Source organism: Apteryx rowi, unplaced genomic scaffold, assembly GCF_003343035.1.
Source record: "Apteryx rowi isolate R43461 unplaced genomic scaffold, aptRow1 scaffold_34, whole genome shotgun sequence".
Classification (NCBI taxonomy): Eukaryota; Metazoa; Chordata; class Aves; order Apterygiformes; family Apterygidae; genus Apteryx; species Apteryx rowi.
This window is the reverse complement of record NW_020449863.1, coordinates 1085130-1112430: the sequence shown is the minus strand read 5'-3', so window position 1 is coordinate 1112430 and position 27301 is coordinate 1085130. Positions and strand designations below refer to the sequence as shown.

General features: G+C 38.2%; 1 protein-coding gene across 2 annotated transcripts in view; it reads left to right on the top strand.

The window, feature by feature from the left end:
- HHAT (hedgehog acyltransferase) overlaps positions 1 to 27301 on the top strand; it is a 116955-nt gene that overhangs the window by 23101 nt on the left and 66553 nt on the right. For both annotated transcript variants that reach the window (XM_026072404.1, XM_026072405.1), the window contains 2 exons: positions 6501 to 6672; positions 18425 to 18575. In XM_026072404.1, the coding sequence (XP_025928189.1) occupies positions 6501 to 6672; positions 18425 to 18575 (323 nt within the window). The remainder of the gene's footprint in view (positions 1 to 6500; positions 6673 to 18424; positions 18576 to 27301) is intronic.

The window sequence follows — 27301 nt, the reverse complement described above, 5'->3', positions numbered from 1 at the left end:
AAGTTACTGAAGGCTATCAGATTAACCTTTTCTATTAGACCCTAATTTCTATTACCTTCTGAAGTAAATATCTATTTTTCAGTCAACTAGGTACTCTGAAAAAACATAAAGAAAAGGAGTTTTCAGGCATTTGGTGACTTCAGTAGAAGTATCTATAACTGATTCTGTATAACTTTTCTTTTTTCCTAGTTATTTAGAGGTTTTCTATTTCTAGGTAGTCTCTAGAAAATAAGAATTTTTTTGGTTGCCTAAAACTGTATCTTCCACCTAATTTTGATARTATCAAATGATGTTATAGAAACATCAAGACAGGTTAGTTCTGAGCACATCAATGGTAATTTGACAATACTTCAAGACACCCCACATTAGAAACTAAAATTCTTCTACTTCTCAGTTTATTTTTATCTGACATAGATCCATCCATTCAACAAGGAGTCAATAAACCATGTCACTACATTCCTAGATTATTAAAAATTTTTGTATATAGCTACTGGACTAGATTTTTATTTTACTTTCCTCCATAAGGAGGTGAGGCTACCAGTATTTCAGGAGTGTTAATTAACTGAGCAGCAAATGAGTTTGCTGTTTGGACTCTGTTCAGACCTTCGCACCAAAAAAAGGTGGGGAGAGCCAGCTAGAAAAATAAATGTGAATAAAGTACAGTCCCCTGTACAACAGTCCCCTGAAAATCTCTACTATTAATTCTGAAACAGATCACAGGAAGTCACAGAAAGTTCCTTTTAGTACTGGGAGCTCATGAAGGCCTTAGATTTGGAGACTGACATGGGGCCACAATTTCCATCATGTTGGTTTGAAAGCAGCTGATTAATTACTTGGGTCACTTCTTCAGACTTCTGAAAGCCGAGCAGCTCTTTAAATGTGAAAGGCCTGTCTCTCTTACTGAATGTTTTTTTCTCTTGCCTCACAGGCTCCTTTTTCATGTCTGGAAGACTGTGAAAAAAACATATATTTTCATGCTTTATTGCTTTCCTTATTTTTTTGTACAGTTTGGTAAGAAATGAAATAATTGTCAGTGAGGTTTATGGCTAACATCAGTGGGATAAAGGTTTATTCACATAAGTGGACAGTTCAAACCATGACATTGCTGTTTCTGTTTATATTTGGGTGTCTGTGAATTGCTTCTGTTTGTATTTGGAAGCTTTCTGTTGAAACCATAACAGATAGAGATTAGCTTTTATGAAGATAAAATGAAATGAAAACTGAGATTCTGGTTGAGACATGAGTGGCAAGGCTAAGAGTCATTTGTATTCAATGACTTTGGAAAACACAAGGTTGAATTTTTTTTATCCTGGACTGGATGTTGCAGGAATAAAAGACGACCACAGGATTTTTATCTCTAAACTGTGACTTCAGATAGGCTGATAGGAAGCCTAAATAAATAGTTGGTGTCATGGTTTTGTAACTGGTGGTTTCCTATCATCTATGTTGGTAATTTTGGTCAGATTCCTGACTTGATCAAAGAACTTATTCCACGGAATTCTTTCCCATAACTGACATAAGTTGGCATTCTTGCATTTTTGGTGTGTGTGTGTGTTGTGGAAACTCTTTTAGTCAGGGCCACCTTTTGCTTTCAGCTGCAGAGTTATCAGCTATGCTGACAGAGTCCAGAGCAATTCAGTCCTCTGACGGGCAGTGAGATCGGCTGCTATGGCTTGAGTTACCTGAGGAATGTCAGGAGCTTTCAGCAATGGGGCTGTGCTTTTGTGAGAGCTACTGAAATGGTGTCCTTGTAGCTAAGTCAGCCTGGAGGGATCAGCTCTGCTTCCCTTTTGCTGCAGTGGAGAACATCTGATTCATTTACTGAAAGAATGCAAGCTTTTGTGAATCCTACAATTGAAATAGGAGAGACAAGGTACGTCCGTAAATAGACACTAAAATTCTGAAGCTGACTAATGCATTTGCATGCTCATTTTCCATTAGATTTAATAGTAGGCAGGTGTCCAAATCCTCTGTGTAGCTTTGAATATCTCAGCATGAGTTCTTAAATGAGCCTGGAGACTGGAGGCTGTAGAATAGGAACCAGAGGTGCTGAGATGCTTATTGAGCTGTGACTGACAGAAGTGTTATGAATTAAAGGGGCAGAGTCAAGTGCTCTTTCATCACTTTGAAGAAAGTTGGTTTCTTAAAGTGCTTACTGCCAATGGGATGTCATTAAGGGATATGAGTCAAATAAGCAAAAGCATCTGGAAGACTGACAGAAACATGTAATAAGCAATCTTCCAGGCTTCACTGAGAACAAGCCAATCATCTGTGCATCTTTAAAGCCCTTTTCAAGAAAAGAACATAACTGGAGGAAATGGGGATAAAAAACTTAAAATGAATAAGATGATTCTTTTTTTAGATTGACTTGCATGGAAACTGAGGAAACTATTTATTACTATTTATTATTTTATAGCTTCTAAAATGTGCTAAATTCCACCTATATTCCTGTACTTCTCGTGGAGGAAGATGAGTTTCTCGAACAATGTTTCAGAAGACCTATGCAAGACCCAGAGTAGAGAGTGGACTAGAGATAGTTGGTAGGAAAAATTGTGCATAGGATCTTGAAATGAAACTTTGATTATCTGAATATGGCCCATCTCCCCATATAAAGACAGTCTGTATTCTTGGTGTGAGACAATGTGCGGAGAAGACAAACATAAAAAAGGATGGGATGCCTATATCTGTAATGTTCTCATTTAAATATGCATAGATCTGTTCAGTTAAAGTCATAAAGAAAATATATTGAATAATGCTATTGACTTGTTTCTTGGTGATGTTTGCTTGAAGTGCATTTTCAGAGTTATTACGTAAGAAGAAGATACTACCTTGACAGCTGAGGTTAGAGATGGGTTTCTAAGTTAGCAGTTTTCAGCAGTATGCTCAAAGTGTACAATATGAAAAGTATATTTATTGCCCTTTGCACAAGTATATTTATTGCCCTTTGCACAAAAGGAGAATGAGAACTGCAGAACCACTTAATTGAAGCTGGGACTGAGAAGAGTGTTGCTTTTCAGCACACTGGAAAGCAGAGTTACTGAAAATAGAAACCAAAAAACTGTTGTATGAACCAAAGAGCTTAATAATAATACTAGTAATATGCATTCTTTGCTATGCAAAAATGAGAAGCTGTGACATTTCATTAACAGCCTTTTAAAATTTCTGGGTAGAAGTGGTGCACAGAAGTTCTAGTCATAGTTTTGAAGCCCCATTGTGCAAGTACCTGCAATTAAACGGTAGTCTCCAAAATGTCCTCTAGTTAGGACAAATTTACCTACAGAGATTTCAAGTGAACAGTGCTAGTGAACAGTGCTAATGCCATTCTAGCTCTATGTTGTACTTGCAAGAATGACTTTTTGTCCATGCAGATGGGTGGAACTGCTAATTTTGTAAGTGTTTTTGGCCAATTGAAGACTTGCCTCTTCTGCACAGATTTTCATCTGCCTCTGGTTTTACATGTGAAATATTTATCTTCAGGACTGATTTGAGTGAGCAGAAGCATAATGACAAATGCAAGTAGGAATTTTGGCATGCCATAATAGATGTGCATAGAAATTACTAGACATTTAGGCAATCCTGTCTTTTCATTAAGTTATTTGATCATATTCTGTTATACTGCAGAAGGAAGGTAAAATAATAGTATATAAATTTGTTTACTGTAGTTAGTGGCCTAAGAATTTGGGGGGCATCTTGAGAAACTAGTCAACTGTAAACTTTCCTTTATCTGATCTTTCACTTGGATTTAAGTGGCATTTGCTCAACACATCACATAGGTTTCACTCACCTTGGCAAATCTGCAAGAGAAAAATGATGAACTGTTCTCAAGTAGTAATCCAGTGCAGCTGGTAGAAGTTTGAGATGTTTTAAGAGCAAGCAGGTTTTTTTTTTTTTTTTTTTTTTTCCCTGTGTGTTTGGTAGGGCTGCTGCTTGGAAAATCTTATTCTCCTTCACAGCTGTAGTTTCATTCAACTTTTTCATTATCTATAGATGTTGATAAAGTACAGGAATTAAAGAAACGAATGTCTCATGTCTGGATTCTGTTAAGATTAATAGCACTTGCCCTTTTCTATACCAGATTGGTTCTGTAGGACTTGAGAATGATTAATGATCAGCCATAATGTGCCCTGGTCCTCTATCCTCAGGACTGAAATGTTAGTTTGGTGCATAGCTTGCCTTGCACTTTGGTGATTAGTCATTGGGATTTTACCACTTTCTTCGGGGGAACTCAGTGGCCTGTTTTGAGGTTTCTGCCTGCTCTATAGGCTGCTTGGACAGTTTGAACAAGTAGTCCTTCTAGTATTCTGCAGCAGAATTTTGTTACTTCTCTTTGCTGAGGGCTCCCAAAGTGTATGCCTATCATGATGTTTGTGAGTGTCTGTGGAAGGAAGGACAGGGCTTTTTCTTGCAAGAGATGTTACTGATGATTGTGTACTTCTAYAGCTGGAAGAAATGGCTTCAGGTGCTTCAAAGTACTCACGTTTGAGAAGTGTACTATGAGTGTGTGAACGAGGGTACACATCAACCTGTATAAAACATTGCATGATGTCTATGATGTCAAACACAATAAGGCTTTTTGGAGTCCTCAATTACTGAAATACTCTGACTGTATTTTGTGCTCATGACACAGAATTAAGCTGCTCACTAAAGCATGTTCAGTCCTTTCCTTTTAAAACAAACAAACAAACAGAAAAGTGGCCATGTTTGTAAGACTTAGGATTTCTTATCTTTATTTCAGAGTTCATTGCAATCAGCTGAAATGCTTTTGTTGACTGTTTTTTTTTTTTAATCTAGCTTTCTGCAGGGTCAACAATAAGACCTTGAGAACTTCTGTTCTTATTAACAGATACCCTCAAGAATTTTTATTTGTTTTTAATTAAGGGCTCTTCCTTAGGATAGGATGTCTGATTAATTGTCTTTTAGTGCAAAAGATGTTTAAGTAAGATGTTAGTAACCTTCTTCCTTGTTTCTTTTTATTCACATATAAGCATAGTTCTCAAATAGTTAGACAACAGTTTGCTAACCCAAAGCGAAAAGTCAATTTCTTGTCTGTTGATTTGTTTTTTTAATAATAGCATTGCCCATTCAAGACTTTTTAATTATAGGTGGTTTTTACAGGAGTCTGAAGGGAAAGAGCTTTCTCTGAAAATTAACAGCTTAACAGGAATGAGGTTTTTGCTGAGGATACTGGCTTTCTGTTTATGTTCTTAGTGTAATTTCCATGGTGTCAGGGAATTTCCACAAAACCTACATGACAAAATAATTTAAGAGCTACATGGAGAAAAAATTGTGTGAAAGCTCTTTGTTTTGCTTGTAAGCCTCTTACCCAAATGGGTGGGCAGCTATATACATCTTCTTTTTATAGGTAATTTATACCTCCTCCTGAGACTTTTGTTTTGCTCCTGTACAGCACTTTCTATCCATATTGTATTCTTCTGTTTGAACAGGCCTTAGGATGATTAGTGCCATTGGAAAATATGAAGAAAAAAGTTAGAAAAGTTAAGAAAATTTCTCTTGTCATATGCTTCATATGTTTTTTGCTATATATCATATATTTGTTCATGCTTATAAACTTATGTTTATATCTGAGTAGGTACTTTTTGCTGGATTAGACATGTAGGAACTTATTCACACAGTCAGGGTCTGTTCTTTAGAAATTCTTCTCAAGTTTGACAGCCTTTTAGTAATAAAGTGGCTCTTACCAAGCCAGTCCTTCCTCAGGCCATCTTGAAAGTGATGACATTCAGTATAATGGACCTTAGGCCTCCTGGCCCTAAATTTGGCAGCAGCTGGAGGAAACTGGTGACTATGATGCAGTCTCTGAATTGACAGTGCAGGGATGAAAGTGTGACAGTCTTTGCATCTTTGTTCAGAGATATTCAGAGATATGCCTGCAGGACCAGACCATTTGAAGGGTCCATTTGGAATAAATGCAAAATGGGAGCAGGTACAAAGATCAGACATGTAAAGCACTGGGCAGTGTGCACTAGCAAAGCAGTGCGCAGACCCTTTGGCACGTGAAAAGTATGAGGTAAGAATAGTCAGGATCCTCCTGCATTGGGGTGCCGAGTGTGGAAATTACACCATTCTAATAGATACCATTGCATTCCCACAGGGTTCAGCTGCACAGATAATTATGCAGTTTAAGGAGAATGGGAATGTCACCTGGAAGTATGGAAAAGATCTTCAACACATGCAGATGGAACCGAATGGTTGTAAATACTGCATCTAGTCTTGTGGTATTGACTGGAGACTTTTGTTTGACTTTGTTTACCATTCAGTTTTCTACTTCTTGCTGATTTCTACTACTTTATAAATTTCAGAGAGTAGAAACCAGACTCAATTAAAAGAGTATGTCAAGAATTCCCAAATGCTTTAGTCAAAAATTCCTCTTAATAGAAATAAATAACAGATGAAATTAAAAAATGATCTCAAGATGATTATTTAAGTAAATCAGTTCATCATTTATGTATCATATAACCTCTTTGGATTTCTTCTTTTAGATGAGGAGGCAAGAAGCCTTCAGTTTGAAGACAAATCTTGGAATTTTCATCGTGGGCATAATTCGCATTTTCTTTTGGTGGTGCTTGGCTGAGCTGATGATTCACCTCATGTATATCCATGCTATCTACAGTAGTTCTCCACCTTTGGAAGCTGTGTCATACTGGGCTTTAGGTTAGTATAAAAAACTGAACAAGTCCTCCTTCACCCACCACCTCCAGAAACCCTCAAATCTACTTTTCTTTTATGTCTATCTGCTAGTACTTATTAATCATACATTATGACCATTCAGTGTCAAAAACATGATTTAAACGACTAGGTTGATATGTAGGTCCTTTAGGACACTTACAGTTAACCTAAACTGCTTCCAAAATTCAAAAATATTCTGTATCCTGGTGGGTGGGTGGGTGGGTGTGCTTTTAATTATTTATTTATTTCCCTGTCTGAAAGGTGATGGCATTTCTCATTCTTATATTTTTCTCTACCATAGAGCCAGTCATTTAAAACAAAAGTTTGTTTAGCCTAGGGAAATGTTAAAATTTAAAACATTTCTCATGCTTTATTGATCTCTTCTGTTTGGTGTTTTTAACTCTTTCCTACAGCTCTTACTCAGTTCTTATCCATGTTGAAACTTAAAATGGCAGTACTCACTAAAAGAACAAATGGAAGGGAGTGTATGCACAAGCAAGGTGACCTGAAAGTACTAATTGGTGCCTCTCCTCTTTCTGTTTTCCTCTATTCTTCCCCCCCACCCCATATTTGGTTAACATTCTTTACTGTGGGTAAAAAATGAATGAGCACCCATGAATATAACATAAAAAGGTAAGAGCTGTGCATACCAGTATGTAGATAGAGATAGGGTAACCCGTAAGCCACTTGCATATGTGGTTGGTATGATTTTCCGTTGTCCTGCTGCATGTATCACTGGGTAGGGCGAAGGAAGCAGAGGAACTCCAACCCTTGAAATCGGATTCTGAAAAAGCTTTGATTACTGAATTGAAGCAGATGCCTCTTATTATATCAGCAAGTAACAGGAATGGGTACAGACACTGAGAGGCCCTGTCCAGCATTCATTAAAGATTATTTGTATGTGGTAGGCGGTGTATGTGTTGAAAGAGAACCTTTGCATATTGAGTTCTGGCCAGTAGAGGGCAATGCTATATATGGAAAGAGCCAGGGATAGCTAATTTGCTGAAGACAGCAGAAACTTAGTGGTTTGCCTCCATGGTTTGCCCCCTTCATCCACAGTCAGTAACTGTTCTGAAAGTTGATTCTGAGTTTGCATTTCCTGTTCTAAACACGAATTCTTTGATCAATTAAATCAGCTAACTCCTGGTATTGTGTGTATGTGTATGACAAAAGCTTTGCTCAGCATATGGAACATGGTAAATGCTGACTAGTTAATAAGGCAGGCAAGACTACAGACTTAGGGAAGAAATATTCTAGGCTTAGTGTTATTGGTGGATTATTCCCTCTGTTCAAGGCCTCCAACTGTTAATTAAAAAAGTTGCTGTCCAGAAAGCAGTAACGTTGTATATTCATTTGATGCAATCAAATGTTACCTCTCAATAATTAAAACTCATTTTGAGTAGGTGATTAGAACTTGCTTCAAGACCAAGTTCATGTGATGAAAGCCTGTTTTAAAGCAAGTCTAGACTGTAATACTGCCTTTGCCTGATTAAAATAGGAACATTTGCATTTTAACAAATGCTCTTTGGTAACCCTGCTAACCCCACTCTCATTAAGCTTTGTCTTAGTAGTAATGAAAGCAGGTGCTTAAATATTATAGTTCAAATGGTTCTGGAAGGGGCTTCCAGAGATCATGTAGTCCAACGCCCTGCTCAAACCTGATCTAATTACATCAGGTTGCTCAAGGCCTTGTCCAGTAGAATCTTGAACACTGCCAAGGATGGAGACTCTACAACCTCCCTGAGCACCTGTTCCAGTAGTTTATCAGCCTCATGGTGAAAATAAAACCCCCAAACCCAAAGTCCTTTTATCTGTGTGGAATTTCCCATTTTCCAACCTGTGTTCATTGTCTCTTTTCCTATTGCTATGTACCTCCACAGGCTCCATATTCTCTGTATCCTCTACTCAGATAGTTGTAGACAGCAGTCAGGTTTCCCAGAACCTTCTCTTCTTAAGCCTGAGCAAACCCAGTTCTCTCAGCTTCTCTTCGTATGTTGTATGCTCCACCTCAACCATCTTGGTGATTCTCTGCTGTGCTTGCTCCATGTCAATGTCTTTCTTGTAATGGGAGCCCAAAACTGGACACAATATTCCAGATGCAGTCTCACAAATGCAAAATAGAACAGAAAGATGACTTCTTTGCACCTGCCAGCTCCACTCTTACTGATGCGGTCCAGGATGCTATTGCCCTCTTTGGCTGCAAGGATACACTGCTAACTCATGTTCAACTTGTTATCCACTAGGACCCTCCAAACCCTTTTCTGCAGAGATGCTTCCTGGCCAGTCAGCCCCCAGCCTGTACTGTKGATGGGATTATTCCATCCCAGAGGCAAGACTTTGAATTTGCTTTTGTTCATTCTTTCAGCCCATTTCTCCAGCTTGTCAAGGTCCCTCTGAACAGGAGCACAGCCCTTCAGTGTATGGATTGCTCCCTGCAATTATTTGGTGTCATCTGCAAACTTGCTGAGGGTGCACAGTGTTCCATCATCCAGGTTGTTAATGAAGACATTAAAAAATATTGGTCTCAGCAGTGATCCCTGAGGGACTGCACTAGTTAGTGGCTGCCAGCTAGACTTTGTGCAACTAATCCAGTCCCAGCGAAGTTTCTTCCCACATTATCATCCAATTATACAGCCCCTGTCTTGTGAATTTGGTTATAAGGAGACTATTGGAGAATGTGTAAAAACATTCTGTATATGTATACAACAAATAGACAACAAATGTATACAATACCCACTGTCCTTCCTGTGTCCAAAGCGCCAGTCACTTCATATAGAAAGCGGTGAGGTTGGTCAGGCATCATTTCCCCTTGGTAAACCCATTTTACTATTCCTGATCACTTTCTGGTTCTTAATATGTTTAGAAATGGCTTCTAGGAGGATTTGTTTCATAACCTTCTTGGGGACTGAAGGGAGGCTGACCAACCTCATTTGTTGGGTAGATGAAGACTTTCTCTTGGATAAACAATAATGATGCCACACAAACTTTGTGAGTTGTTATTGTACTGTAGATGGAAGAGCTGCTGTAATTGGAATCTCCATGATATCTCTTTAATTACTATTACTTGCAGTTTATATTTGCAACTGTCAATTTTCAAGGTCATTAACTGGATGATAATAGTATTGGGAATTGTGAGTAGAAGGCTAAAGACAGTGTGCATGTATTTTGTATAAAGGTAGAACTTTCAATTCCCTTCCCACCTGCCCCTATTTTCCTGGATTACTCCTCTCCCTGTATTGCCTAATTTGTTCCTATCAGCCACTAAATTGTATCTTTGAGCAGAAAAAGCAGCTTGCTTTGCTACCTTGTGGATCAGTGAGCTATGGAAGTACATGATCAGCAACCTTCTCTGAGATGGAGCAAATTGCATCCACTGTACATCAATTCTTTAATGAGTAAGAAAACAAGTGTCTTGTTGCACTAAGGTTCCTGGATTTGGGGGGTTTAAATAAAAAGTGATTGGAGCCCTGGCTAGAGGCTACTCTGAAGGACAGCAGCTTTCTAAAATTATTCTTCACACTATTATCACTATTATTACTAGTATTATTATTTGGAAGGGCTTCTCTACTAAAAGAGAAAACAGACATTCATTATTTAGGCTCTTCAGCCAGACAATACAAAATCTATTGTTGTTGAATATTTCATTTTTTCCTTTTTCAGTATTTATTTTTAGATGAGTTTGTCTGTGATAAAAAAAGAAAGCTGACCTGAGGTTGCATACATCTCTTTCATTGACTAAAATACAATAGAAAACCATCACAGATCTGTTTTCACAGGATATTCTGTCCCCTGCTTGATAATACAACCCCCACATGGAAATATATATCAGAATTTCCTCTACTGTATATTCATTCTCACATTTAAATTTTGTTTCCTTTAGCACTCTCTGCATACTGCTTTAAACTTGCATGTTTATATCACAGCAAGGTTGGTCTGTGTTGGTCATAGCACAGGAAGAATTCAGTTCTCAAAAGGGAGTTCTTCATGAGGTAGCATGCTGGCAGTGGTACTCTTTCTTTCATATCAGAAGGTTAGAGCTCAGGTGCCTTTGATTATCTTCATGGCAGCAGAATGGCAGGAAAAGAGCAGTGTCAGAGATGGCAAAACCTGTCCTGTTGTTTTTAATGTAGCCTTTTAGATTGACTGCTCGTGTCCAGAGAGACTAAGATGTTTTTAGCTGAGTGACTGCAACTCTACACAGGCTATTAAATCAGATACTGGAGAACAGATGCAATGTATATTAACAAGAAAGCTGCATCTACTGGTCTGAAGAAAGCATAGTTTCATATTGACCACAGCCATGTTTGGTAGCAAGATGAATATCCAAGTAGAAGTGTCACAGTCTTCTGAATAGAGGAGGAGGTGAGAGCTAGCTTTGGTCAGAAGTGTTTTTAAACATCCACGTATCAACTTTTGGGGGTAACTTTAGCTATAAATGACCTCAGGTCATCCCCCCATACCCTCTTTCCGTGCAGAGACTTTATTCTTCTCCTTTTTAAGCAGTGGAAATCTCGTTCTGTGTCTAGATGTTGGGGAGGCTATACTCCCTTGGTAATGTGAGACTGATTATAAAATCAGTGTGAAATCTTTCACCTGGTTCTTCAGTCTGCCTGTGTAGCCTTTGAATATGATGCATTCCAATGGTTCTGCAGTCTTACAGCAGAAAACACTATTGTCTCTTCTCTCCAAGAATCCCCGAGGTATGATGAGCACACAACAGCACAATAGTAAGTGTTGTTCATAGACTGGGCCTCACCACTCTCCTCTGAATTGCTTGTTCCTCAGATTCTCTCATCCTGCCACCTTTTTGTCCAAGGCAGATCTTAACTTCAAATCCTTCTCAGTAATGCAAATATTTGCACCCAACGATAGTAATCCATTGGTATATTGAACAATATCAGGGCACTTGTGCACAGTTGTGCTTATTTTATTCTGAGCATCAAGCACAGCATTTATAGCAATTCCATGTTTTTGTGTCAGTGCTGCTTCTCATTCTTATAGCGTCAGTCAGTTTGTCTTAGAGTTGGGTACTTTCAGAATTAATGACGTAGCAGGAGGACTTGTATTCCATGACAATGAAAACCATGATAATTCATTCTTCTCAATTTTAAAAATTATTTGAGCTTAATTTTTGTATTTTACATTGCGAAAAAGAGATATGCAAGCAATGAAGATTGAAGCCAACTATTGATTCCAAAAATCCACTATACTGGTGAATGGCAACATACTGTAAGAATAGCCAGGCCAGGCCAGATCAAAAGCCTATGTGCTCTAGTGACTAATCTCAGGCAGTTGTATGTAATGAAGCCAGGGAAATTTAAAAAAAAAAAAAAAAAAAAAGGGGGGGGGTATAGGTAGGGTTATTAATCCTTTTCATGGTATGTTCTTCAGGTTTCCATAGCTGAATGACTAATTCACTGGCTTATATAATAGCAGGGAGCTCAGCAGCATTAGTTGCAAGATCTTAAATTGAAATCAGTGATTTTGTTATTCTTTGTATGACAACGTACAAATGTCAATAGTAAAATTCACTCTAGCAGGGGGAAGTCTTGCTTTTATATGGGAACAGGAATGCATGTTGAATGTTACTAATTCATCTCTGTGTTTGTTTTTAAATCTGATTCTGAAAATGTAGAGATTAAAGAGCACTGTCTATATTTTCCTTACGAGGCTTCAAATTTAGCCTTGTGATTCGACGCTTCAGCACCATTTACTCATCTCTGCTGATCCAAAGCTTGATGTCAGTCTCACAAGGTGTGAAAAATGATGAAAGCTACAATTCTGCTTGAAGATGACAGGGAAAGACTGCATAATCCAGAAGCTATGGTGCAACTTTTACATTGTCCTATGTTGGACAATGTGTTGTCTAACACAATTGTCACATGGGAATAATCCAGAATATTAATTCAGATAGTAACTGTGAAAATAAATTTGACTAGGAATTTGTGTATTTGTATATGTGTGTTTTGTGTCAGAGGTATGGATCAGTTGTAGAGATGTGCCTCAGATGTATGATACAATGTTGTGAGTGTTCTGTGAGTTTAATGTATTGGTCTTAACCATGTTATTTTTTTTCTAGTGAAGCATGCACAATTTACAGTGTTAATCAACTATCGTGGCTTTAACTATTAACTAGGTTCCAGTGTTGCAAAAGAATATTCTTCCTTTGACATGTGTGCTGTTTGTTTAAAAATAATCTAGAAGGATATGATCTGTTCAAAGGTATAGCCACCCTGCTTGATCTGAGGCTGATGAATTTCATGTTTTGATTTGTTAGAAGAGGAAACGTTACATAAATTCCTCTTTCAAAAAGTAAAACCTACAGAATAGGACACCTAAGTCAATTGTAGAGTACTGTTTTTGATGTGTTGCAGTTCTTTTTCTAATATACGCATGGATAGAAAACAGATTTCTGAGTTCATTCTTAAGAAGCGCTCGGTGTTTTGCTTTTGAAATTATGGTGTCTGTACATCCATCTAAATGGTAATGAAATGCTAACAGAGTAATCTGTTTGCTGAGATTTTTTTTTCCATCCTGCAAGATAATGATAAGGAGAACGTGATAAAATATTTGGCATTTTGATGTCTGTTTTGCAAACTGGAAATACAAACATGAATCAGGAAGCTTAATAAGACTTTCTTCTCTAAAACATTGGGTGGTTCACTGCTTTTAAAAAGATGTGAGAAAAGTCTGAAATTTTAAAAGCTCTCCTGCAGGCTGAACTCCCAGATAGTATTGGCAATTAACCTACTTTAATGAGTACTTTTTTACTCATGTGATAATTGTTGATTTATTTAGAGCTCTTTCTCACAAATATTTGCTAATGAGCATAGTGTGTACTGTGGATGTTTTGGTGTAGTTAAGGTAGGTAGCTTGAGGGCATGTTTATCGTTGAAAGGGTTCTAGTTCTGCTTTAGTGTTAAGTGGTCTGGAAGACCTGTATATGCTGTGGCTGAGAGTCCCTTGGCAATTTTGTTTAGTCTGGTTTAAGCTACTTTACTTTGGGACATTTATGTCCACTCAATTCTGTTGTCTAAAAGGAAGCACTTAGCTTCAGGGCAAWCATCCTGGGATGCACTTCCTTGCCCCACTCTCCATGCGTTTTAGGATTTTTCTTGCTTCTTGGTTGCTACTGGAAAGCTGGGATATGAAGCCAGGCTGTGTGAGTCCCTGTAGTACTTTCTTCTCATCATTCATTTAGATTTTGTGAGCCAGCACCTCTTTCAAAGCACTGCCAACTAGCAGTGAAGAAAACACTGCTGAGCAGTATGGACCTAATAAATTGCATTGTTTTGTGTTTGCTGATTAATAAGATTAGGATGCTTCACATGTTTTTTTCATGCTGTGCTATTTTTCAGTGGTTAGACACAGGAGTAACTGAGTTGAGGTGTCACTTTTGCATTAGTTGAGGTTAATGCAGGTCGAATTAATGCAGAGGGCAGTTAGCACTGAGCGGGGAGATAGAGCAGCGTGATGTACATGGGATTACTGGCAAAGGCTGCAGAATTCTGGATTTTAATGACTGCTTACCTAGCAGTTTGTGCAGAGTTCTCCTGGCACTGCAGTAATAATACATTCCTATGAAAGCTTCCCTCAGCATGAAGTGTGGACTCCCGCCAGGATCACTACCAAGGCAGGAAGGTGTTAGCAGATCCAGTGTTGTCAGGGAGGAGTGTGCTGCCTTCAAGAACACACCATTGCTGAGGCTGTGAAGCTTGTCAACAGTCATGTTGCTATGGACTGCTTAGTGAGGCTGGAGGCTTGTGACACATCTTATGGTTGTTGGTGTGGTATGTGTGCAGAGCTATGTTCCTTCATGGAGCTCTAAATTTATGAGAGAATTCCCAGGTAATTTTTAACTTTTTTTTTCCCCATAGGAGAGGAGACATGTAAGGACTAAGGAAAGAAGTAAGTGAACCCCCTGACGTTTGATATTTTGAATTTGATGGTATGGCCACTAGTTCTGAGCTGTTTTAAATGTCTGTTTCTTATTAGTCTTGTGCCATGTGTCAGTAACCCTTTCAAAATATGACCACATATTTGTGTGATACGTATTTTCTCGTCACACTTGCCCTGTTACCGTCAATAAACAAGTGTCTACAATCAGTAATGCTGTAGGGTCAGTATTTCTGTGCAAAAGGGAAATCTGTGGTGTTATGCTGATGCATCACCAATAAAATTGCCAGCTAAGTTGTAACTCTTGACCATAAGTTTTGGTGATGGTTTATGGACAGAAAAATACCAAGTGTGGTTTCTAGTCCCAGTATCCAAATCTTTTCTCACTTATTTATACAAATGATATATTCGATAATTCCTGTCAAAAATTATGCAGAGTTTTGAGAATGAGAACTTTTTCTATTAAAAATTACTGTGAATGTTGTAATTATCCTTAAAACAAAGCTCTATGAAATTTATGAAATGAAGTTTTGTAGTAAACTTAAGGAAGGTAAAAATTTGAAGGTCTGTAAATGCACTTTTAATGCCCGAGAAACCTTAGAATGTTTTATAAAGATTGCAAGATGAGAAATTGAAAATATTAATCTCTATAAAAGTCAGTTAACTTAATCTGGGATTTCAAACAGCTTGACTACTGAAGTGCTTGGGGTTAAGATGCCATGGGTACTTTAACTTGATATTTTTAAAATCTTAACATGTTTCAATTGTTTTAAAACTTAACCTTCACTCTGAATCCCTCAGGTTCATTTTTTCTGGGGAAAAGACAGCATTTTTGCAATATTTTTTCCCTTAAGTGTGTTTTAATATATGCTTCATATAGCTTCCCAGCTTTATTTTCAATTTAAGATGATACTTTTGTCCGAGTTCCTCTTTTTTAAGCTGTATAAATGTAACACTAGAGAAAAATTATACGATATTGATAAAGAATTTGAGAAATGTAACATCAATTTCAAATAATTTGTTTTTTATTTTACTTTTATATCAGATGAAACAGTGTAGTCCTGGCTGCTTTGTGCTATGATGGAGCAATTATAAAGCAGCTGGAGTATTTCAGGTATTCAAAGAAGGTTTATAGCCCTTCTGTGTTGCCAGTTCAGACCAGCTGTTTTACAGCTGTGAATCTTGCCCCAAGATTTTTGGTGGGTGGCCTGGCATGCCCACACAGTTGGGATGAGTTGAAGACCAATTAGAACGTCATACACATGTTGAGGGACCTTGACATCGCTGACTTTGCAAGCATTAGAATTGCCTCATACAGATTAGGCAGAGAGTACCAGGTAATGATCAGCGATGTGATGTCTATATTTAAGATACCAATACTGTTGAGCTGACTACTTGTTAATAATAACAACTTAGATATACATTAGTTATTAGAGATAGTGAAAATCCTTTTTTTCCTGAAACTTGCATATTATAACTTTATATTTGAAAAACCTAAATCTTTCATTTTTAAAATGAAATATATTGATTATCTTGTCTCATGAGAGTGGTAGTCTCAGTCCCTAAACATCTTTTTCCATCATGCACAACCAAAAGATTTTGAATTTTACCAATGCACAGACAGCTGTGATCTTCATAATCTGTTTGTGTGGGTGTTAGCATTCAGCTTTCCAATGAAATTTGTCAGAAAAGAAATGAGAAATTGAATGAGATGGGAATTAAACCAGAAAGTTGGCTGTGTAGTTGATTTAGCAGTAATCTAATGTGTAGCTAATTGGCTAGTATCCAAATTGTGATTTTGATTGTTTGTTTTCCTCTGGGGAAAAATATTATTGAATACTAGATGACTGCATCCCAGTAGGATGCAGTCATAAGCTTCATGTCTAGGTATCAGCTTTTATCTTTTATAGCACAATGATTTCTTGTTTCATAAACCTGGCTGATGATATTAAAACGAAAAATGTTGGATTGCAGCAGCAAAATGCTGGCCATGTGTAAGCCAGCAGGAGTTTTGCACTTTACATTGTCAGTGCCAGAATTTCACCCTAGATTGTTATATRTTAGATGAATTTTTAATGTTTAACTTTTGGTTGTCATCCACAGTATGCCCGTTAGTCAGCAGAATGCAAAAGGGATGCATTGAAGAAGAAGGGGAAAAAAAAGCGCAGATGTACATTCACAGAATGCAGGAATCAGACTGAAAGTTTAGTCTCTAAGGAAAGTCATCTGGAAGATTTTCAAATTACAATAAATATATAAATTACTCCAATCAAACCACAAGATGGTTAACTTCAGTGAGGGAAAGCAGTACGCTGAAAAGGAAGGAAATATAGCAGTGGCATTATAATTTTTTACTCTTCCAATTTGTAATATTTTCAGTTTTCCTCCTTTGGGATTAGATTTTACCAATATAAGCTGCAATCAGAGGAAAAATCTTACCAAGTTCAATGGAACTTCCAGAAAGAATGAATTCTCAGCAATTTCAGTAAAGATGTAGGCCTCAGCTTTTTATTGAATTTTGTTTTGTATGATTATTGGTCAAATACATTTTATTCTGCAGACATCTGGAATATCAATATGTACCATTTTGCTTTACGTACAATATTAAGCACTCAGAATTGTTAAAAGAATCTTTTTCTCCCTGTACCCTCCATCCCCACCACCAAATCCTGAAGTATGAGGACATAAGAATGATATTTGGGTTTTATTTGGGCTTTGGGCTTTCTGAGGACACTGATTTWAAAAAAAAAAAGATTTTTTTTTTAAGTTTTCCTCCATTACTGTGAAATTTGCTACTTTTTTTATTTTTTTTATTTTATTTTTTTTTTAATGAAAGTCAGGATTCTCTTGTCACTGTTACAACCTTCTGGACCCCTGAGAAAACAGACCGAGCATCATGAGGCTCAGCATGAAATCATGAGCTGTCAACATTGGCAGTTGTCAGGCAGAGTTTCAGGGTACCTGAACTTTAGTTATTGTCAAGCCTAAGTTTTCTGTTCTAAGTTATACTCACATGAGTAACAGCTTTGTGAGACCAGCCAGTATGATTTTTTTCATCTCACACCTGTGTAAGATTGCTGCATTTTTTGCCATATTCTGGGCTTAAGTTGTGGGCAAACACACTGCCAAAATTTCTCTTGGAAATCAGGAGGTAAAGCACTTTAAGGAGGCCTTTCTCCTGTGAGTTTAAAGTTGAAACATGTCTTAAATGTTATGCTGAGTGGAGTTCCAGTCTTCCAGGCCCTGGCTGGGTCAGGAGGGATCATGTTGAGAGTCTTGTGGCAATGTAAACTGTTCTAGGGCACATAAGTAATCTGAGATTATGTGGGCTCTTTGTGAAGCTATCAGGATAAGCTGCAAAAATAACCATCATTTATACCTGTTCTGGAGGAATAAGTGAAGAGTGTATATAATAATGCTGTACATGCCAAGTATTGACTTAGGTTTTTTTGGCAAATATGAAAATGTAATGTCCCTGTGGTAAATGTTCATCCCGTCTATCAACACATTCTGATTTTTAGCTCAACGTAAGTCAATGTTTGCTTTTCGTAGTAGTCAATACCCACAGTCCAAACAGAGCTTTTGAAAGTGTAACTACACGTGCTTACTTATGCCTTTGTACTAGAAAGACGCTACTATTTTGTATGCGTGCCTAAAGTCAGAATTGTATGTGTTCCCATATTCTATAGCTGTTACAAAATTTGGGTATTTTATATCCCATCAAGCGATAAGGTCGTCTTTAGTTCTTTGGACAATGGATATTTAGAAGCAAGCATTATTAACAGTTTTTAAAAGTATTTCAGAAGTTGTTTAAGATAAGAATTTGTTCTGCTTTTTTTAGGTGGCCTGGCTTTAGCTCAAGTACAATTTTTTTATGTGAAATACCTGGTTCTGTATGGTGTTCCTGGCCTCCTCCTTAAAATGGACGGACTGAAACCTCCAGCTCTTCCTTGCTGTGTAAGCATGATGCACAGTTTCACTAGAATGTGGAGGTCAGTCATTATTACTTTTTTAACRATTTATTACTGATACATGGCAGTGAATGTAAAAACATGTGTGTTTTCATGCTTGCTTGCATGTTCTTGTGCTCTCTCTCACTCTCTATCTCTCCATGATTCAACTTGTCCACTTTCTAAATGAACTTTTTGATCGTTACTTTTTTAATGCTGCTGCATCCCTTGCAGTATTTTCATCCTCTTAATTATTAGAATTAGACTCAGCCCACTTAGCTTCACTAAGCTGGCAATTATTTTTTCCAGATACTTATTACAGATGATTAATTTTTCAGTCTTGGTCCAGAAAGCACATTTCCACTGGATATTCATCCAGAGAAGGAAAAGAAATGCTTGATTAGTTACTCTATGAGGAAAGCTGTGGATACAACATTTTAATATGCAGTCATGCAGCAAAGAAAATCTTTAACACAATAAAAATACTATGAAAAGTGGTAATTGCTTATAATTCAAGATGAAGTTCCGTATCTCCTTTGTTTTTAAAGAATTTACACGTGATACTTCAGAAAAAAGTCACAGTTTTGAGTCTTACAATTACTTTTAAATCAGTATTTACTAAAGTATTTTTCCTGAAAACTGTCTCTAAAATGGATTCTGCTTGCTGTTTAGCCTGTGTAAAACAGGGGATTCACTTGACTTCTCTCCTCCCTTGTTTCACTCTGCTCTTGTTCCTCTGCTCTATGGGAGGATGTGCCCCAGCGTTCTCGAAACATTACCTTAACTGATTTAGACTTCCCAGCTTTCCAGTGCAGAGACTTCTCTTATATTGTGCTAGCACAGAGCCTAGCACAATGGTGCATCCCCTGGTTAGAGTCTCCAACTGTTTTGTGAGATGAGTAAAATTTTTTAGTCATTAAAAACAGTGGCTCTGATATTATCAGTGCTTATTTGGATGAGATTTTAATTTTGTTTTCTGCTTGAAGCTAGCCATAACAAGAAGACTTTATGGTTTATAATAGTTTGCCATTATAGGTGTCTATTATTCAAAGAAGAAATGAAGCATAAATAAGGAGGAGAAGGCAGATGAACTGTTAAAAACGATTTGAGCTGCTAACAACCCCCTTGGTTTAAATTCTCCTTCAGAGCTTGAACTGAACTTCTGACCTACAGAGTTGAAATAGAAATCTGCAGTTTTTATCAGGCAGTCCCCTGAGGTCAGTGACTCTTGGCCTGCTGGTCCTTGCAAGCAGAGTTTCAAACAGTAGCAATGTTTTCCTCCTCTGGCAATTATTATGCCATGGAAACTGAGTATTACTCTGCAGGTGTCAAATGAAACTGAACTGTGACACAAACACTAATGAGATTGCTGTGTCAGGTAGTTGTAACAGATGACGGAAGAAAGTATTATGGGCCTGCAAAGTTAGGTGTGGTGTCTCACTTGCAGGAAACGTGTTTGGTACTCTTTAAAAAATATTTATAACATTTTCTTATCTCGTAAGAAAATTGAAACTAGTATCTAGGCAGATTAAGGGTGTTTTTTTTTAAACAATAGGAAAAAATGTCAGCTGCTGATATTTATTATTTGCCCAAATATTTCATTCACTTATTATGTAGCTAACAATCACTGCCAGAAATAATTAAATTAGTTCAGAAATGGGGTTTGTTTGTTTGTAGGTTGAAAAATCTGTTTAGGTATAGCTGATTTGATTTCTTGCTCTCAAGGCCATGTAGATAGTAGAATTTCCTATGGCTGCTGGTGAATTATGGATCAATTGCAGTTATCTAAGAGATCTCACACAGCTTGCCCTCTGAATCCCTGAATTATGATTCTCTTATGCCATTATAGTTAAACTCATGAATCACTGCTACCCAGAGGCTTGCAGTCCTTTTAATGTGTTTTGGTGTGTTGTATAGGAGCATCAGTGTTAGAAGTGGGAGACAGAATGACAGCTTTTGCTTATAAACTGTATGACAGTCTGAGCAGGACTGGCTCAGACCAGCAAGAGAGGAAATGATGAGTTTTTTATAATTTTTATAAGCTTTTTTGAAAGCAAATAGTGCATGTTGTGAGGTCTCATGAAAAATCACTCCCAGTTTCCTTAAAGTGCTTAATACTGTTTTGAAGTTAGGTTATGAATTCATTGATTTTAAATGACTGTTCTTAGCGACTGTATCAGAGAGTATCTCAAATTATAACGTTAATAACCCAGTGCCTAATTTTAAGCTGGTACAATGAGAAGAGTTGTTCCAGAATCTGTTCCCATAGCATGATAGCCTGGTAAAGCCTGTTTAAGACTCTCAGGACTAGATTGGGAAATGGAGTGGAGTAAAATGAGCCAGATAACAAGGCTGAGTGCACTGTTGCCAGCAGAAGGACCCTCAGTTGAGGCAGCAATTGCTGAGAATAGCATTTGGCAGGTACAAGGTACAAGTGTTTTGGAAGGAGGGTGATGGGTTCACCTGCTGGTGGGCATGTTGGAGGATGCTCAGAAAAAGTATTCGTACATGCTTTCTTGTTCCCTGGCATCTGCTTTAGGCTACTCTCAGAGGCAGGATATTATTCTAGAAAGGCTTTGGGCTGACCCAGTATTGCTACTTTTATGTCTCAAAGTAATTAGGAGTGCAGATTTCAAAAGAGAGAGGAAACCTGAAAAGAAGGACAACATGAAAGTCACAATGATGCAAGGAATGCAAATATAAAGCTTGTGCCTGGTTTGATTGTARTATTGCACCAACATCTGGCATCCTTTGATCATACCAACAAAAATTTCAATGTGATAGATCCAGACCAGTGTCACTTATAATGACACATGCTGACATAATTCCCTCCATGAGATAGCATATAGAAGAGCTTTCAATCAGAAGTTAAGAATAATACTTCAGCTTGTTGTCTAGAATTTCTCTAGAGCTCAAAAGCAAAGCAGGTATTAGAAGAAAAAATCAGTTACTCTGCCATCCATGATACTAATTAATTAGTCAAGCTGTGTCCATTCAAACTTATAAATAAAAGGCTGTAATTAAAAAAAAAAAGATATCAACTTTATTGTAGATTCTGCCTAATTTGCATTTTATTTAGTCAAGAAGATCTCCTGAGTCAAAAAATTAGCCATCTTATTTTCCAYCTCATGACAAATACAAGTGCTGAATGCGTTACTGTGGTTTCATATTACCAGGATATCATCATCTTGGTAAATATGCAGTTATATATCTAATAAATGCATGATAAAATTATTACTATTCATAAGCTTGACTACGGTTATGAAAAGAAGATCCTCGGTGTGTCAGGATAATTCCTGATTTCCAGATAGGGCAACAGTTCAGTGACATACCAAGTTAGTTTTTAATGTCTACATTATCCTATCTAATTCACAAGGAATTAACACTTGTTTTTGTTACCAAGGGTAAGATCAAGGTACTTAAGCGTGTGAGAAGAACCAGTACTGTTGGAACCTTAAGTGCCTAAAGAATTGTTCAAGACTGATATCTACTCTCTAACTTTTCAGGCTGGAAGCAAATAGTAGTGTAACTGGAAGAAGTTGTACTACTGTTAGCAGAGCATTACTGATAATTGCAAATTAGTTCAATATGGAAAAATGCTCTTCTAGTGGGATACTGATGATTAAGCTTGTGGAAACTAGAGAAACAATAGATAGCATATAATAAACCTTATGCTAATTTTGACTTCTTAATGAAGAGGCTGATTTTGACAATGTTTTCCACRAAGAAACTTGTCAGTTCATAATTTCGGGTAATATTTAGCTCAGATGCTGTTCATGAAAAAAGCATACTGCCATTTTTATGTATCAAAAATACTTTACTGAGTGTGGTGCATGTTTTTCTGTGAAGATACTGGTCACATGGATCATAGATGTTTTGACATGCCATGGGAACAGCATAAGCTTGACAGGGGGTGTGTAAAAGCGCAGTTCCCCCCCCGCTTCTGTTTCTGTCCACCTTAAAATTTGTGCAGTCCCAAGTATCTTGTCTTGAAATAATTTGGAGACAAGTGTGTCGGGGACAAATTGTGTTAAAATTTTATGGATGTTTAAAGTAGATTTAATGTCAGCAAGGGTTGTGTTTTTTCAGGAAAGCAGTTGGAAGGAGACTGTGGAAGGTAGATTTCTTAAGAATCAGAATTTTATCCAGAATAAAGAAAATTGAATTGAAGCACCTCAAGATAAAAATCACTAAATGCAGTGATGGAGAAAGATCYGGCCATTTTCAGCTACTGTGTTATACATTCTAGATTCCACCTTGCACTTAGCACTCTAATTCTTGGCTGTGTAGTAGCTTGAGATAAGTCAAAAAAAGCCATTTCCTAATGGATGGACTAGGAGGGCTGAATTTTGGACATACACATGTACATGCACACAAACATCAGGTTTATCTCACAGATGTTTTGGTGACATTCAGTAATGGCATCTAGGTTATGATTTGAAAGAAGTTGCCTTCAATTCAATTTAGTTTACCTGCCTTGTTACTGCTAAAGGATTGCTTGTCTTGTATGAGAAGTGTTCTATACACAAGGTTTAAGTGAATTGTTTCAAATTATGGATTAGAATTTTGCTGCAGGCTAGTCATATTCTCTAACATGCTGTGCATGCTGCAAACATGCAGTATAAAATGGGTCAAATGAAAATAAAATCTCTCCTCTATCTGTTTCTTTCTCATCCTGATACTTCTTTTTATCACCCTTCACTGTTCTTGAAATTTTCTGTCACTGGCAATCAGGGTTGCATGCGTCTATCAAGAAGGACTATATAAGGTTTTTTCCCTTCCTTTCAGATTCTTTTCAGGAAAAGAAGACTGCACTGATGCTATGTGTGTGTGCAAGCACAAGAGATTACTATGACCATATACAGTAATCTTGGAATGATGAATAACAATTAAAAATTAGCCTGTTTACCATCCTCTTTTTTCTGGCTTAGACATTTGATGACATTTGCATCTAACTTGCATCCAATTGCCTACTTTTAGTTTGTGGTGAGGAATGCTGGACAGATTTTTAACAGGGAAAACAGATTTTCAGATCTGTCCTTAAGGGGGGGGGGGGAAGTATTTAAAAGTCTGTTTTCACCTGTGCTTCTCACTGTCTCAGCTGAGCTTGTGTACTTTCTTTATTCAGGATTCTCATTTTATATTGAATAAATCATTTTGAGAGTTAACTTATTAAATATATCAAGAGGAGTAAGCTGTTGAAAGCCTCATGGTATTTGGGATGAGTGGCTGATACACCATAGGACTGTGCTGCCATCCAGAGGGACCTCAACAGGCTGGAGAAAGGGACAAAGAGGAACCTCATGAACTTCGGTAAAAGGAAGTCCAGAGTCCTGCACCTGAGGAGGAATAACTCCAGGTACCAGTACAGGCTGGAGGATGACCTGCTGGAAAGCAGCTCTGCAGAGAAGGACCTGGGGGTCCTGGTGGACAACAAGTTAACCATGAGCCATCAATGTGCCCTTGTGGCCAAGAAGGCCAATGGTATCCTGGGCTGCATTAGGCAGAGCATTGCCAGCAGGTCGAGGGAGGTGTCCTTCCCCTCAACTTCGCCTTGGTTCGGCCGCATCTGGAGTGCTGGGTCCAGTTCTGGGCTCCCTCACACAGGGATACAGAGAGATGCGGAGCTACTGGAGTGAGTCCAAGTGAAGGGCCACTAAGATGATTAAGGGACTGGAGYGTCTCTTGTATGAGAAAAAGCTGAGAGAGCTGGGCCTGTTTAGCCTGGAGGAGAGAAGACTGAGGGGGGATCTTGTCAGTGTATACAAATATCTGAAGGGAGGGTGTAAAGAGGATGGCGCCAGACTCTTTTTGGTGGTGGCCAGTGACAGGACGCAAGGCAACGGGCACAAACTGAAACACAGGAAGTTCCATCTGAACATAAGGAAAAACTTCTTTACTGTGAGGGTGACTCTGCACTGGAGCAGGTTGCCCAGAGAGGTTGTGGAGTCTCCATGCTTGGAGATATTCAAAAGCCATCTGGACATGGTCCTGGGCAATCTGCTCCCAGTGATCCTGCTTGAGCAGGGGGGTTGAACTAGATGGTCTTTACAGGTGCCTTCCAGCCTCAACCATTCTATGATTCTGTGTGAAAGAGCATTAAGGAAATTTAAATAAGATTAGAAATAGGTGTTTCTGTCAACATTTGATTCAGGAAGATTGTCGTCTTAGATTCCCAAATAGCCAATGTGTGGCACAAACGAACACAAACATRATTGCTTAACTGTAGCTGTGCTGCAGTCATACATATTCAGGAAGACATTCTTGTTTCTGACCTCAGAAGTAGATACATTTTTAAGTTTAAGGACTTGCACTGTAACAAACTCTTGTGGAAGTCTCTGGTTTTCTTTTTTGATATTGTTGTGCTCTTTTACTATGATGTTTCYGGATAATTTGACTGATGGTCTGAAATTTGAGATAACAGAATTTCTCCCTGAATTTCTCCTTCCTGTGAATTTAGTTCTCTRATTATATGCTAGTAATAAAAGCAAATTGCTATCTTATAATCTGTCATTTGGAGGTAATTTCAGAGGAAAAAGGAAGGGCACTGAATGATGGGTCATAAACTCCTTCTCATGGCAGGTATCCTTGAGTGAGTTAGGTGACAAATCCGTGCATGATTTGCATGAGGGAAATGGAGGCAGGTAGTGAAAGGGAGCTCCACATCTTCACAACAGTATGGAGAATCAGTCAGAGTCTGACAGATATGGTTGGTGCACCCAGATCTGTGACTCAGATCTGCTCCCAACCTCAAAGTGAAGAGGAGAGCAGCAGCGGCGGCTGCTTCCCAAAGCCTGCAGGAGGAGCTTTGCTGGTATTTCATGCCTGGGGAGAGGATGCTCTCTGGGGATCAGTGTAGGTATGCTGGGCAAAGTCTACTTCTGCTATGAACAGAGAATCTCTGTTTAACTCCTATAAATGGCCTAGCAGTCAGCTTCAAGAGGATCAAGTATTTTGAGGTGATTTGTTTTGTCCTTTAATTCTGGACAGCTATTTTTCTGAAGCTCTCTGATCCTTGCCCTCTGATGGGACTTACCCAGCAGCTGGAACTGAGAGACAAGAAAAGGGAAAGACAGACTTAAGTGTCTCCCTATTCTCTAGAGATTAGGAGTGTCATTAATGGCCTATTTCCAGCACCTTTGATTTTTCAAAGAAACAGTTGTCCTGTGTGTTGTGGACACTGTATTAGGTAAAACAAAAATGTTTCTAACAATCTAGTTCCTTACTGGCTTTTAGCTTAAGAAATGTTACCATCACAGCATTTCTATTTTTTTTAAAAAGCATCCTTTCCCTGCCCCTCATTTTTAGACATCATCTCTTAAATATGGAAAAGGCTTATTTAAAAAGCATAGTTGGATTAAATAGAATTACACCTGCAATGCTGAAATGTCCTAGTGCTTGTGATTAAGGGGAAATTGTACTGAAACTTATGAATAGAAGAAATAGTTATCTCTAAAGCTTGCAGAAGCCCAGATACCTCAATGCATATAAGCAATGTTAAACCTTCTTTTGCAAACATTAATGCACTGAAGTCAGTAAGATCTGTTTTGTGTGTCTTCTGTTGACCGGTACACTGAATTGAATCCCAAATCAATAGTAAAAATAACATGTATAGGAACAATTTTACCAAGGAAAGCTTGTATTTGCACATATATGTGGACAGTGTGCTTTACAAAGCAGAAAGGGTTTTAGTTTTCATTCTTTAGAAGCTTTTTACATGCTTTTTTTATGAATCCATTACCCAGAATCTTCATAACAGAAAGTGCTCTTTTTTCTTCCTGTTGGTATGTAAGGAGTAGAGTAGAACACAAGGCTAGTCTCACTGTATAGCCTTCCTACCTACAATCCCTGTAGTACTGCTAAGCAGTGCAGTCCTATGCAAAATATACAACTGCTTTGTGGAATAACTGGAGTTAGGTCTGTCTTTTGCAGAGAAGAGCCCTTGTTATTAGGCTACAGAGTTATACATGCTCTTGTTTGCTGTTTTGGTTTAACTAAGCTTGTATTCTTTTTGAGTGTGGAACGGCTTCAGCCTGATGGTTAGGATATTCTGGCTTAATCTTCATGGCAACCTCCCTGTAGATATTGGCAGGCTGCTGTTAGGTTTCCCAAAAGCCAGTTCTGCAGGCTGAGCAAGCTCAGTTGCCTCAGCCACTCCTCACAGGACAAGTGCTCCAGCCCCCTGACCATCTTGGCAACTTCTGCTGAAGTTGCCCCAKTCTATCAACATCTTTCCTGCATTGGGAAGCTCAGTGCTGGGCATGCCATTCCAGATGTGTTCTAACAATTACCAGATAAAGGGGGATGCTTGCTTCCCTGGATCTACTGGCTACACTCCTGTTGATACAGTGCAGTATATGCTGTTAGCCTTCATCACTGCCAGGGCACCCTGCTGGCTCATGGCTGGCTGTTTACCAGGACTCCCGGGGCCCTTTTGGCAGAGCTGCTATTGCAAGRTAATTTAGTCCCAGGTGCAGCTGTTTACATTTTTCCATGATGAATTTCATGGGGTACCTGTTGGACCATTTCTCCAGTAGGTCTCTCTGAATGGCAGCCTGCCCTCAAACAGAATTGCCTGTACCCCCCCCCCCCCCCCGTTTGGTGCTGCCTGCCAACTTGATGAGGGTGCCTTTCATACCTTCCTCTAGGTCATTAATAAAGTCCCTTTACCCTTCCTTCTCCCCCTGTCCCTCTGTATTGCAGTATATTTGCTCAGTTAAATCTATTAAGTTTTTCAAAATCTCTGATGTATCATACTTACATTCCTT